Source organism: Pristis pectinata, chromosome 3 (assembly GCF_009764475.1).
Source record: "Pristis pectinata isolate sPriPec2 chromosome 3, sPriPec2.1.pri, whole genome shotgun sequence".
Lineage (NCBI taxonomy): Eukaryota > Metazoa > Chordata > Chondrichthyes > Rhinopristiformes > Pristidae > Pristis > Pristis pectinata.
Window position 1 is genome coordinate 35500498 of NC_067407.1, and position 15095 is coordinate 35515592.

The window sequence follows — 15095 nt, forward strand, 5'->3', positions numbered from 1 at the left end:
AGGAGAGGCGAAGGGAGCTAGGGCTTTACTCTTTGGAGAGAAGGAGGATGACGGGAGACATGATAGAGGTATACAAAATATTAAGAGGAATAGAGTGGACAGCCAGCACCTCTTTCCCAGGGCACCAATGCTCAATACAAGAGGGCATGGCTTTAAAGTAATGGATGGGAAGTTCAAGGGAGATATCAGAGGGAGGTTTTTCACCCAGAGAGTGGTTGGTGCATGGAATGCAGTGCCTGGGGTAGTGGTGGAGGCAGATACGTTGGTCAAGTTCAAGAGATTGTTAGGTAAACATATGGAGGAATTTAAAGTAGGGGGATATGTGGGAGGAAGAGGTTAGATAGTATTAGGCATGGTTTAAAGGTCGGCACAACATGGTGAGCTGAAGGGCCTGTATTGTGCTGTATTGTTCTATGGAGAGGTTGCTTAGACTAGTACTTTATTCCCTGGAAAATAGGAGATTGAGGGATGACCTGATAGAGGTATGAGGGGCATGATAGATCATGAGGGGCATAGACAGGATGAAAACACATTGTCTTTTTCGCAGGGAGGGGGTGCTAAAAATAAGAGGGCATATGTTTAAGATCCGAGGCGAGAGATTTAAAAGGGACATCAGGGGCAGCTTCTTCACGCAAAAGGTGGTGCGTATTTGGAACGACATGCCAGAAATCGTGGTTGAGGTAGGCACAATAGCAATGTTTAAAAGCCATTGAGTAAGTACATGGATAGGAGAGGTTTAGAGGGCTATGGGCCAAACGCAGGCAGATGGGACCAGCTATCTGGGCAATACAGTCGGCATGAATGAGTTGGGCCAAAGGTCCTGTTTCCACACTGTAAGATTCTATAACTCTATGACATTCTCCATCTGAAGATGATCTGAGACTAGATCCCCAGTATCAAAATCTTCCTATTATGACCACTGGAGGGAGTTTGCTGTGTGTGCGTTTTTGCTGCAAGTGTATGTGTGGGATGGAGGGAGAAATGAGGGTGCTAGGTGTGTTAGGGTTGCAAACAAAGAAAATTCTGTCCTTGTATTTGATAAACTTGAACTCCTTGATTTTTTTTTCAAGATTATACCAATTAATGATGAACCTCCAGAGCTACAGCCACATTTAAAATCTGGACTACAATGTCATGAGGGAGAAAGGGTCTTGATTACCTCGGAGTACCTTTATGCTACAGATGCTGACAGTGACGATATGAAGCTGATGTACATGATTGCTCGTTCACCATTATATGGAGTGGTACAAAGGAACAATGTCATTGTTGACAAATTCTCACAACTGGATATCATCGAAGGGTCAATTTCTTATTGGCATACTGGTAGGAAAGTTGTATTGTGGAACCGTTGATCCTAACTGGGAAATTGATGCAGTCTGCTTGTTTGATTTATTTGCTAAAGAGTATGTGACATTTTCTTAGAAGAGTCTCATTTATTTTTTAACAAACAAAAGCCAGAAATTCTATGAAATTACAAGTATTCAAAATGCAGCCATTCGTCAGATGCCAGTCAATCAAAAAAGTCATGTAAAATTGCCTTTGCGCTACTTAGACAATGCCTTATTAAAATGTAAGTAGAAAATGCATGAAATATTCAACAGAGGAAGAACCAGTTTACATTTAGGTCACTGATTTGCAGAACTGAGAAAGTTTGTAATATGAAACATATTAAGATACAGAGAAAACAAAGAGAGCAAAAACAAAAGGCAATGCTTCTGATAACATGCAATAAAGAAGAGATTCAGAGAGAAAATGGATGATGTTGCATGGGGGTGTTAATGAGGCAAGTAAAGGAATAAATGGAAAAGTGTAAATGAGATCAGCAAAATCAGAAATAAAAACAGCAAATACTGGAAACATTGGAGACACAAGAGATTCTGCAGATGCTGGAATCAGGAGCAACACACACAAAATGCTGGAGAAACTCAGCAGGTCAGGCAGCATCTATGGGAGAAATAGACAGTTGATGTTTCGGGTGGAAACATTTGAGTAGGTCTGGCAGTATCTGTGGAGAGAGAAACAGTTAATGTTTCAGGTCGATGATCGTTCATCAGAACTTGCAAGGTGCTCTGTTCTGATGAAAAGCCATTGACCTGAAACATTAACTCTGTTTCTGTCTCCACAGGTATGCCTGATCTGGTGAGTACTTCAAATATTTTGTGTTTTATTGTCTGCTTTGAGATGATAAGAATCATTGGATAAAATTGTCCAACTCAGATTTTGAGTTCCAGGTGTTGTAATATGCCTATTCAAAATATAAATCACTAGAATTTGAATGACCTGTTGGTGAGTGGTGGGCTAATAACCATTTCACTAGAAATCCTGCTGCTATAAAAGTCAATGGTGCAAGAGCCCAAGACGTCATGCTATGTTGAATAGTCATTACGCCAGGAAAGATCTTCCTTTTGCAAGCTCTTCTTTCCAAAACTAGTGAGAAAATCAGGAACACTTGGTGGGCTGGTCATGCTGCGGATAGCGTAGTGACACAGAAATGTAGTGGAAGCCAGGAGTTTGCTGGAGGGGTTCGGTCAGAGATCAGAAGAATTGTCAAGCTGGGAGGTTCATAGAATATTTGGATCAGGAGTTTAGTGATGGAGTCGGATGAGGGCCAGCATCTGGGGATTGGAAAGAGGGTTGGGCCAGGAGGTTGGTGGAGGAGTTTGACGAGGAGTTTGGTTGATGGATCAAGCTGGGAGGTTGGCCTGAGATTGGGAAGCTATAAGAAGGTTCGGGTCAGGACTTTGATAGAGAAAAAGGGACAAGTGAGCGATTTTGCTAGGCAGGGCAAGAGGTGGATGTTGGTGGTTGGGGAAGTTGCTTGGTATGTTGCTAGGAAGGAAGGTTTTTGGAAGGGGTGGTATTATTCTGATGAAGTTCATGAGCTTTGAGGAGTAAGGGTGGCTACCAGAATGGGGTGAAATGAGGGAGAATTGGGTTAAGTACAGTATCTAAAGCGTTCCTGTGTCTCTGCATATATTATTTCCTCAGAAAATATTTATGTACAGGCAACCATACAATGGTTTTGATATTTGCATGTGAATACACTGTTATCAAATTAATATTCAGTCTATGGGTTTTCTTCTACTCTGAGAAGTCCTTAACTGCAAAATTCTCTAAGTCAACATTGAAGTCTACAGTCCAGGTGTCCTCAGTTCTAACGGATTACCTTCACCACAGGCAGTAAGTCCTCTATTCTGTTTTCAGTCTCCAATGTCTCCTGACCATGGTCTACCCAGCAATGGTTCTGTGCTGTGACCTCTCCAGGGACAACATTAATATCTTTAGCTTTCAGGAACATCGCTACTCGTTCCCTGCACTGAGACTTTTATTTGTTATGCTTGCCAACAATTTCTCCAAGTCCATTGCCTGCCGTCATTCCAGCCTTACCTAGAAAACCCTGTTCTTTGTTACTTCACACTTGATTACTTGCTACTTGCTTAAATAGCAACATCCCAAACTAGTGTAGTGTCTGTAAGCTCTTCTGTGTAGGATTTAGCTCACTTAGGTAAGTAGCAAGGTCATACTACACGATATACGCAGTTCTTAAATGTTCACTCACATTCATTTATACTACAAATATTTGGCATCAAATAAACTAAATTAAGGAAGTATATTCCTCCTGCTGCAATTTATCTTCCTTCAATTGGGGTTTTGGATTTTCTGAAAATAGTTGAATTTTTTGTTATTGGTTTCTGTTTTAATGCTTCTCCCATTTTAGCTTTATTTGCACTAACATCCAATTTTTATTTTTGTCATTTTTGATCCATTGGTGTTTCCTGAAATTTTAAATTCCTCTTTAAGCATCTCATTTTCTTTGGATGGATATTACTCTGGGCTTTATTCCATTTCTCAGAGTGCTACAAGACAAGAAGTTGTCATGGAGAAACAGTTCGCAAACTTGGTAAACCTGATTAATGAGGAAACTGAGTTCACCTTTCCTGAGGCAAATGGGGCTTTGCACAGATTTCTCCTCTACCCTAAAGATGGCAAGGCATCTTTGATGCATTTCCCTTAAGATGACATAAGATTCTATTACTCTTCCCTGAAATTTTCATTTTGCCTAGCTCATGTTTGCCTGTAGCAACTTGCAAATCCATAAAATCTGTGAGTTGCCTTTTAAAACATAGGGGCAGCTTTTTAAATGTGCTGCTACATACATAAGTTGACCCCACAGCCTTCATGCATCACGTGTAGGCTCATTTTCTGCTGTGTGTTCTAAATAATGGACTGAATCGGGATGATTCAGCCCCATCACCCGGACTCACTGCCTGTGGCACCCGCTTACTTGTGCTTACCTGGACAAGATGCAGAGGACCAATCGAGCTGATGCTCCACCCCTGGTAGTTTGAGGAGATTTGGTATGTCACCAAAGACTCTTGCAAATTTCAGCGGATGTACAGTGGAGAGCATTCTGCCTGCTTGCATCGCAGCCTGATAAAGAGGCTCCAATGCACGGGATCGCAAGAGGCTGCAGAGGGTTGTAGACTCAGCCAGCTCCATCTCAGGGACAACCCTCCCCACCATTGAGGACATCTTCAAGAGGCAGTGCCTCAAGAAGGCGCCATCCGGAACATGCCCCCTTCTCGTTACTACCATCAGGGAGGAGGTACCGGAGCCTGAAGACCAACACTCAACAATTCAGCAGCAGCTTCTTCCCTTCTGTTACCAGATTTCTGAACAGTCCATGAACAGCACCTCTTTGTTCCTTTTTTTTGCACTATTTATTTATTTTGTAATTTATAGTTTTTTATGTCTTTGCACTGTACTGCTACTGCAAAACAAGAAATTTCACGTCATATAAGGCAGTGATAATAAACTTGATTCTGATTCTGGGAGTTGGGTGGTGATGTATAGTGAGGCTTCACTACTTCTCAGTACAGGCATGCTACTGAGATGCCTGGTAAGACCCTGGAATGCACTGGCAGCTTTTGACGACATGCTGTAAATAATACTTTCAAAAATAAAATAAATAAAACTGTTTAAAATAATGATGCAAATATAAAGAGATAACTAACTTACCTTTCCAGACCAGGAGTCAGATTGAGATGGATGAGGTGCCACATTATCACTAAACTTGTCCAGACTTGCAGCAGATCCATTCTGGGATGTACCTACCTGTGAATGGCTAAGCCATGAACATAACCAACAATATGCAGTACAATATGTTAATAAGTGGGAGATACAAACTTATTCAAAATCAACTGGGTACCGCTTGGGATGTTAGTTTTGGTTGATAATATTGACCCACAATGATGTCAAGCATTAATCATTTCTTCTTCTTTCTAGGTGGTGAAATAGGATATAGTCCTTGCATGGACACTGTAACAGTAATTGTCTCTGATGCAGAAGGTGGCACAGTGGATAGCTGCTGTTATGATGGACCTCTTCCACCTCCAGTGCCACTCCACGGCTCTCTCCCTATCTATGATCTTAACATCACTGTAATGCCAGTCAACAATCAATCTCCCACAATTAACGTTGGTTAGTCAGCAATCGTGTATGTCTGTAAATAGATTGATGATCACAGATTTTTTGGTGTAGTTAGAGAATTGTTGAATGTGTTAGAAAAATAGCAAAATCATGTTGATGTGGTTATTATGTCATCTAATTTTCTTAAATGATTCCAAGGGATAGCTCTTTGCTATTTTATCTCAAATTGTATTCTGCATATGATCTTTTGTGTGATTGTTAAGTTTGCATTTCACCAGTTTAAATCTGCCCCCTCATCTTATTTCATTATTTGGTTTAAAATAAAATTATGAGCTATTTGCTATCTTATGCAATTCTAAATATCTTAGTGTCCATTTCATCTGTTTTAGATGAGAATAGATGCTAGTGATCATGGTGTGGACGTTTTTCTATTAATGTCTAGCTTGCTGTGATTTTGGAGCACTTTGGCTTCAAACAGGCAAAAGCCACTTAAATACTTAAAGCATATTAAAACATAATGCAGTCTATAGCATTCATTGTGTTCCCTCAAGCAGAATTGACCAGAAAGCACCCAAATCAATGGTCCCCAAACCAAATTGTGTAAGCACATTTGCATGTCTTTTCTCTTTATGTTAAGTTTCATTATTCTCAGTTAATATCCTTTAAGAATCCCTGACATAGTGCAGTATGATTCATTATCAAGTTACATTTATCAGCCCACATTCCAAAACCAAATTTATATTTGACAGAATTCCTTCTAACAACTTCACTGTTAATATGCATCCAACTTCTTCTGCCCTGATGGTTTTGCATTAACTTTGTCTTTTTCAGACTAAGGATAGTTGAGTAGCATAGTTAATTGTGTAGCTTCTAACTTCCCATGGCATCAACATCATTCTGCAGATGAACTGCATTCAATGCAATTGTATCTATTTTGGGAAGATCTGATAACTGTAAAATATATAATTTGATACTGCCAATGCTGCATGATACAGGGAGCTTTGATTTTATACAAATCTATGCCCATTGAGTGAATTCTTAATACTGATGCTAGTCCCAAATAGTTGTAAATGTTTGACTCTTAATACTGAGCTTGATCAACACAAATATTTACCAAGAAAATATGCCCATAAACAGACATTTTCTTTTAATCCTGAGGAGAGACCCAATGCGTAACCTCAATGTAATAGGTTGAAGTAGAAAATTATTACATAGATGTGGGTTTAACATAAAATTGTACTTATGCCCATGTTGGGTAGTGACCATATAGAAAGCAATAACACTTTTGAAATGTGATTCAGTCATATCATTAGAGAGAATATAAGAGCTAGTATGAACAAGGAACATTGAAACTGCATTCATGCAGAAAGCTGATCAAGGTCACTAGTGACAGAGCAATCCATCTGCTAGATTGTGAAGTCACAGGAAATATGAATACATGTGGGTGGTTTTCAAGTCCACTGTATTCAGAGTTAAGAATCTGGAAGTATTGTATCCACCAAACACAGATGCTGAACCCCATATGGGAGCTGTAGGCAATCACCCACATGCAGTTTTTGATTTAGATAAATAGATATGAGTATGAAGTTATTGAAATGGGCTTCACAGTAGTGCACAAAGCTACAATTTTGTCTGGAGTTAATGAAATGTTATTAAGCAGAATCAAGAATATCAGCTAAGAATTATCCTTTCTCAAAATGACGTGATGAAGTATATGCAAAAGAAAAAATAATTTTTTAATTACACTGCAAATAGTTGCCCCTACATTGGAGCATCTAAGATATTAAAATTTTTATCCCTCCAAATGCACCACACTGATGGGTTCACCTTATTCTATAAGTCACATTCTCAAAGAACTCTAGTGGACGCGTCAAACATGATTTCCTTTTCATAACTATGTGCTGACTCTGGTAAATCCCATTATTCTGTTCAAGAAGTTTTGTTCTTACTCCTTCATCATAGATTCCAGCATCTTCCCTACTACTGACATTAGACTAACAGATTGGCAGTCTGCTCTTTTTCCCTTCTTAAATTGTGGGGTCACATTTGGTCTCCTCCAATCCATAGGAACTATTACGGAACATACAGAATTTAGGAAGATGATAACCAGAGTGTTCATTATCTTTATAGCTATCTCTTTCAAAACTCTGGTCTTGATCATTAGATCCATGAAATTTGTTGGCTTTCAGTGTCATTATATTCTCAAAACTGTTTTCTTACTGATGCTTATTTTCTTCAGTACCTCATTCTCGCTGGATCCTTAATTCTCTGGTATCTCTTGTTGCTGTGAAGACAGACACAAAGTAATTGTTTAATTTCTCTGCTTTATCCTTATTACCCATTTAAGATTCTCCTGTCACTTCAAAGGATGCACATTTGCCCTCATGAATCTTTTACTTTTTAAATATCTATAGAAGGTCTCACAATCCATTTCTTTGTCTCTTGCAAGTACTCATATCCTGTCTTGCCTTTCTTTATCAATTTCTTGATTCTCCTTTGCTGAGTTCTAAAATGCTCCCAATTCTCAGGCCATTTGCTAGTTCTGACAATCTTATAAGCCTCGCTCTTGTAATTAAAACCATCTTTAATTGCTTCCATCAACCATGGATCAGCCACCTTTCTTGTCCGGTTTTTGTGCCTTAAAGAAATAGATATTTTCTGTAAAATATGCATTATTTCTTTAAATGCTAGCCATTGCCTTTTGTTCATCATACCTTCCTCTGTAAATCCCAATCAACCACAGCTGATTCTCCTATCATTCCGTCATAGTTTAATCTGTTAAGATTTAAGGTTCTATTTTCACACTGAACTACATCACTTTTCAATTTCAGTGTAAAATTCCATTATTTTATGGTCACACTTCTCCAATGGCCCCTTTATGACCAGGTTATCAATTAAGCTTTCTTCATTGCGCCAAATTAGATCTTAAAATAGCCTTTTCCCTAATTTGTTCCTCTAGAAAATTATCTTATATCCATTCTGTGAATTCATCTTTCAACTTATTGCAGTAAATTTGGTTCATCCAGTTAAAATGTAGGTTAAAATATCCTCTTACATGGCCCTCTAATTTTCTGATTTATGCCTTGCCAATATTTCAACTACTGTTTGGTGGCCTATAAATAAACCCTACCAATGTTTTCTGCCTTTTGCTGTTTCTTAACTTGACCCAAACTAAATCTAATTCTACCATCAACCTCTACCCTCCTTTTCCTTTTTGCCTGTCCTTCCTAAATGTGGAATATTAGATTCCAGCTTTAGTCACCCTGCAGGCAATTGGATCATTGTTTACTTTATTGGTATTGGTATTGGTTTATTATTGTCACTTGTACTGAGGTACAGTGAAAAACTTGTCTTGCATACCGTCCGTACAGATCAATTCATTACACAGTGCAGATACATTGAGTTAGTACAGAGTACATTGAGGTAGTACAGGGTAAAAAGAATAACAGAATACAGAGTAAAGTGTCACAGCTACAGGGAAGGGCGTTGCAGGTTGACAATAAAGTGCAAGGCCAAACAAGGTAGATTGTGAGGTCAAGAGTCCATCTCATCCTATAAGGGAACCATTGAATAGTCTTATCACCGTGGATAGAAGCTGTCCTTGAGCCTGGTGGTACGTGCCCTCAGGCTCCTGTATCTTCTGCCTGATGGGAGAGGAGAGAAGAGAGAATGACCTGGGTGGGTGTGGTCTTTGATTATGCTGGCTGCTTCACTAAGGCAGCGAGAGATATAGACAGAGTCCGTGGAGGGGAGGCTAGTTTCCGTGATGCGCTGGGCTGTGTCCACAACTCTGCAGTTTCTTGAGGTCCTGGGCACATCTACGTTGTTGGGAATGCTGTGAGCATTATGATATAGCATCTTGAATTTTTATATTTTAGCAGCTTTTCATACCTTGACCTCATTTGTTGCTTATCATTCTGCTGCCATTCAGTGACATCCTTAAGGCACCAGGGAGACAACATACTATCCAGGATTCATCTTGACCATTGAATCTGCTACGCTATTGCTTCCTCACTCTCCTTCCTCCTCTCATGGTGCCATTCTTCTGCCTTTTACTGAACTCCCCCAAGAAACCAATCCCCCAGTGGTATAAAAAAGTAAAATCTGTAATAAAAATAATAAAAGCACAAGGATGACAGGTGAAAGACATTTAGTGCAAGTTGGGATACCATTGTGTAATTTCAAATTTACAGTAGATAAAATGAGAGTGATTGAGGGCAGAATGTAGTTGAAAAGTAGGAAGGCTCAGGGGACATCAGAAACAACGCTGTGGGTGTGGGATAAGAAGCTATTGCTGATGGGTTTCTTGCTAGTTCGAATGCAGTGCAAATTCCACCTTATAAATGTACCCTTTTCTTTGCAGCCTTGTGAGACTTCCTTTTATATTGGTATTATAAAGCTAATTTGGTGGCATAACACAGTATAATCCCTTCTTTTGTAGGAGACGTGTTTATAGTGGATGAAGCATCACAAACCAGTTTGCAGTTGGATTTCCTCTCTGCCACAGATGAGGACACTATCTCAGAGGAACTAATCTTTGAACTGGAAAGTTTGCCCCAATATGGATATCTGGAGAACGTACTACCATCACCAGGATACGAGAAGAGCAATGCTGGAATAAACATAGGTACGATATAGCAGTTTAATCTCAAGTACAAAGAACAGACATTGAAATATTTCTGCCTAATAACCAATGTAACTGCAAAAATATAATGATCTATAGACCATCCAAGGTTATGAATGCCCAGTTTTTGGACACCCATACATACGAGTGAGCTCCATGGAACATAGAACAGTTCAGCACTGAACAGGCTATTCAGCCCATGATGCTGTGCCGATCTTGATGCCAATTTATACTAAATGTCCTCCGCCTGTGTATCATCCATATCCCTCCATTCCCTTCATATTCATGAGTCTATTTGAAAGCCTCTTAAACTCCACCAATCTGCTTGCTTCCACTACTACCCCTGGTAACCTATTCCAGGCACCTACCATTCTCTGCGTAAAAAAAAAACTTGCCCTTCACGTCGCCTTTAAACTTCCCGCCTCTAACCTTAAAAGCTTGTCCTCTGGTATTTGACATTTCTACCCTCGGGGAAAAGATTCTGACTGTCTACCCTATCTCTGCCTGTCATAATTTTAATAACTTCTATTAGGTTTCACCTCAGCCTCCGACACTCTAGGGAGAACAACCCAAGTTTTTCCAACCTTTCCTTTATAGTTCATACCCTCTAATCCAGGCAGGATTCTGGTAAACTTCTTCTGCACCCTCTCCAGAGTCTCCACCTCCTTCCTATAATGGGGCGATCAGAATTGCATGCAATACTCCAAGTGCGGTCTGACTAAAGTTTTATATAGCTGCAGCATGACTTCCTTACTCTTTTACTCAACACCCCTACAAATGAAGACAAGCATGCCATATGCCTTCTTTACCACCTTATCTGCTTGTGTAGCCACTTTCAGTGAACTGTGGACCTGGACCTCAAGATCCCTCTGTATCTCAATGCTATTAATGGGTCTACCATTAATTGTATACATTATCCTTTCAATTGACCTCCCAAAGTATAATGCCTTACATTTGCCCAGATTAAACTCTAAAAATATTAAATTCAAAACTCCAATGTAGGTATATACATTCCTTTTTCCATTTTTAGTGATTGTCCTTTTTTATCAGTCTTGTGTGCTTTTGATGTCAATCTTTACAATACAGTGGAGGTACAGTTACCATATTGAGTTATTTTGTGTATTTTCCAACTTGTGGACAAGATCAACTTATGGATATCTGTAAAAATGAAACCTGTTTGTAAGCTGGGGATGGCTACATTGAGAACAAACATAAAAAACCAAATAAATTATTTCAAATTAATAGGTTTTGTTTTTTACCTGAAATATAAATAACATATTGCTTGATTTTGTTATCCCAAGAAGTACTTATTAGCTTTAATTATGCAATAAAAAATTCTCTCCACTCAGTTCTCTGAACTTGGATGCATCTAATCCTCTAGTTCTACATAATATTCATATTTTACACATGACTTTTCTCTTATGGGATATGGGGATTGCTCTTAAAAGGCAGCATTTATTGCCCATGCTATATTGCTCGAAGCAATGATGAAGCACTATTGAAATATTGCAAACCTTGTTGTTAAGTTACTCCCACAGTGCTGTAAGATAGAACAATATAAGGACTTCGACCCAGTGACAATGTAGGATAGCAATCTATTTCCAAGTCTATGTGGTGGCTTGGAGGGAAACCTGCAGGTGTTGGTGTTCCCATGCTGCTGCTGTATTTGCTGGTAGAAGCCACAGATTTGGGGGATGTTGTCAAGGAAGCCTTGGTGAGTTAATGCAGTGAATTTTGTAAATGGTGCACACTGCAGCTACTGTGAGACAGAGAGAGTTAATATTTAGGTAGGTGAATGGGTTGCCAGTCGAGTGATTGCAGATGCAAATTAACTCAGACAAGTGCAAAGTGATGAATTTTGGGAAGTTAGAGCAGGGCAGGACTTACACAGTGAATGGCAGGGGCTTGGGACTTGTTGTAGAACAGAGAGACCAAGGGGTACAAGTACATAATTCCCTGAAAGTGGTGACACAGGTAGACAAGGTGGTGAATAAGCCTTTCATCGGATGGAGCACTGAGTACAAGAATTGGGATCTTATGTTACATCTGTACAAGATGTTGGTGAGACCGCATCTAGAATATTGTGTGCGGTTCTGATTGCCATTCTTTAAGAAGGATGTGATTAAGCCAGGGAGGGTGCAGAAAAGATTCACAATGATGTTGCTGGGACTGGAGGGCGTGAGTTGTAAGGAGAGACTGGATAAGCTGGGACTAGTTTCTTTGGAATGAAGGAGCTGATGGGTGACCTTATGGAGGTTTATAAAATCATGAGGGGCTTAGATGAGATGGATTTCACTGTCTTTTTCCCTAGATAGAGGAGTTTAAAACTTAAAGGGCTTGGGTTTAAAGTGAGAGGGGAAAGATTTAAAGGGGACCTGAGAGGCAAACCTTTCACACAGAGGGTGGTAGGTAAATGGAACAAGTTGCCAGAGGAAGCTAAAGAGGCGGGTACTATTGCAGCATTTAAAAGGCATTTCGACAGGTACCTGGATAGGGAAGGTTTCAAGGGATGTGGGCCAAATGCAGGCAAATGAGACTAGCTCAGGAAGACACATGTTTTGTGATAGAATTTTTGACCCAAAAGTTAATGGAGCAGATGCTATATACAACAGATTCTGTCCCTAAGAGATCAAATTAATTGTTCATTATGTGTTTGATCAGACAGGACTGAAGTTCAGTATCTTTATTCTTTTATGAGATTAAATCCATGCACTCTCCTTACTAAATAATGTGTTTACTTTGTCCTAGTTGTTAAAAATCACCTCCTTTGCTGATGCAACTGATTTTTGCAGCAAGACTCTTAAATTGGGCTATTAGAAATTTATCAACTGTTTCCCATGATCCTACCCAAAGGAATGTGACATGAATGTGAATTATTTGGAGGGATTTTCCTAAGTTTTTATGCAATTTGAAACCAGAGATCTTTGATCTAATCTGTTCCTTTAATAGCTTCCTTCAGTCTGCAGCACCTCAGGGCAGGTTACATCAACTATGTCCAGTGTAGGCATAACCAGATGGAGCCCACAGCTGACCACTTTATGGTATCTGTTAGTGACGCTGTACATAAATCCATGGCAGTGCCGTTTTATGTCATCATCAACCCAATCAACGATGAAACTCCAGATTTGCAGCTGGGAAACATCACTGTGAGTATGGACATAGAAAAGAAGAAAATAGCATTAATGTTTATTCAAGATCTAAGCCAGCTAGTTCAGACTTTATTTTGTATCTTATTCCACATAACATTTTTTTTATTGTTTTGGATCATGCCGCATGTTCCATTATTTACAACAGTCCACTGACCATTTGGTTACCATTAATCTGAAAATCAGCCAGTTGAATCACATTTAGTTGTTTGAATTTATAGGAAAGTAATCTAAATGAGTGCATTCTCAAGTACGTTGAGTTGTGTGTGTCATGTGTCAATGAAGTATATACACCCATTTTCACTGTGTGATGAGAAGATGATTGTCTAAATTTTCACTTGTGCTTCCATATTTAGGCAAATTATCATTTTTAACCCTTGTCTCACCTTTTACATGAACAACAAAATCTTGCAATGTAGGACAAAACTAAATGATGATTTGAGCAAAATCAAACGGTGGTTAAGTTATGCCAGACTTGGATTTGGTTAAAAAACAGCCTGAAGTTTTTCTACAAATTCTGGAAATTGTTCATGATACACGGAGTTATCACTGGGACTCTGGCTGATATTTATCCCACAATTAACATCAATAAAACAAGTTATCTGGTCATTAATATACTGCTGCATGTGTTCAGATGAGCTATTTTTTCAACATTAAGGCAGTGACTAAACATTAAGAGCAATTCATTAGCTGTTAACTACATCTTGGGGTTACGAAAAGCACAATATAAACGCAATCCTTTTATAAATCTGGAAAATGCTTTTATATAGATTCTTGGTGGAATGAGAATTATGTTCAGCTATAATGTTCTGTCTTTCCCACATTCCTGTGTCAGCTGAACACTAATGGTAAATTACTGAAATTAAAAGAGAATCAGAATCATTAATTCCTTGGTACATTTTGAGAAGTTATTAAATATTGCAGTTTGGAAAGATTGCTCGGTTGGGAGTTCCATCTGGAGTTCTGATCAATTGGTGTAACTTCAGCTATAGATTGACATGTAATACACCAATTACATGGACAATTCAAGTTTCTGTTGAAGTTACAGTCAGCATTTGAAAGTTCTCAGTTAAAAAAATCCAGTGATTGTATTTTCTTGCACCTTATGGTTTCAGGACCATTGTAATAAAGCAGTATTTCCAGTGTTTTGACAAGTTATTGCAAGTGAGGTTATACTGTATATACATATTACACACATATAGGAGATATTAGGGTCATTAAGATATTTTAAAATGACATTTAAAGCAATGTTTAAACAGTATTGATGAGAAATTCATCCCCAACTGCTAACAATGTGTATTATTTAGTAAGATAAATTTAGTGTATTTTGCCTCTGAAATTTAGTTTCACTGATTTCTATCAAGTACATCATCAACCAGGGATGAATTTCTGGTAGATATTTCATTCCTACATGCTAAGGAGTTATAGCGTGAAAATTCAAATCACAATATTTCATTTACTTCTGGTTTAAAAAAAACTAATTATTTCCATTCTAGAATAAACAAAAAGACAGTGGAAATGCAACTAGAGATTTTGCTTTTGTGATCTTAGTTTGTAGTGTGAACACTTTAAGCATCTCAATGAACTAATATATTTTCTAATTTCACTACTGCTAACTAAAGCTCTTAATCTGTGCAAATTTATCGTTTTAATCATTGTGATATCTCATGAAATCTGCATCCCTTAAAATTCTTGCCATTCAGTTAGCTAATGAATGTTTGAACTCAAATACATGCAGATACCCCACCTTAAACCACAACAGGAGGACTGTGTACAGTTCTGCACACCATACCTTAGGTAGGATTTAATCGACTCGGAGAGAATGCAATAAGCATTTGTTAAAATGACAACTGGACTCCCGAGGGTTAAATTATGAGGAGAGGTTACACAAACTC

The 15095-nt window shown here is 38.7% G+C and overlaps 1 protein-coding gene across 1 annotated transcript in view; it reads left to right on the plus strand.

The window, feature by feature from the left end:
• frem1b (Fras1 related extracellular matrix 1b) overlaps nucleotides 1-15095 on the plus strand; it is a 136547-nt gene that overhangs the window by 58254 nt on the left and 63198 nt on the right. The window contains exons 15-18 of the mRNA XM_052010686.1: nucleotides 1071-1323; nucleotides 5287-5481; nucleotides 9872-10057; nucleotides 13004-13200. Of these exons, the coding sequence (XP_051866646.1) occupies nucleotides 1071-1323; nucleotides 5287-5481; nucleotides 9872-10057; nucleotides 13004-13200 (831 nt within the window). The remainder of the gene's footprint in view (nucleotides 1-1070; nucleotides 1324-5286; nucleotides 5482-9871; nucleotides 10058-13003; nucleotides 13201-15095) is intronic.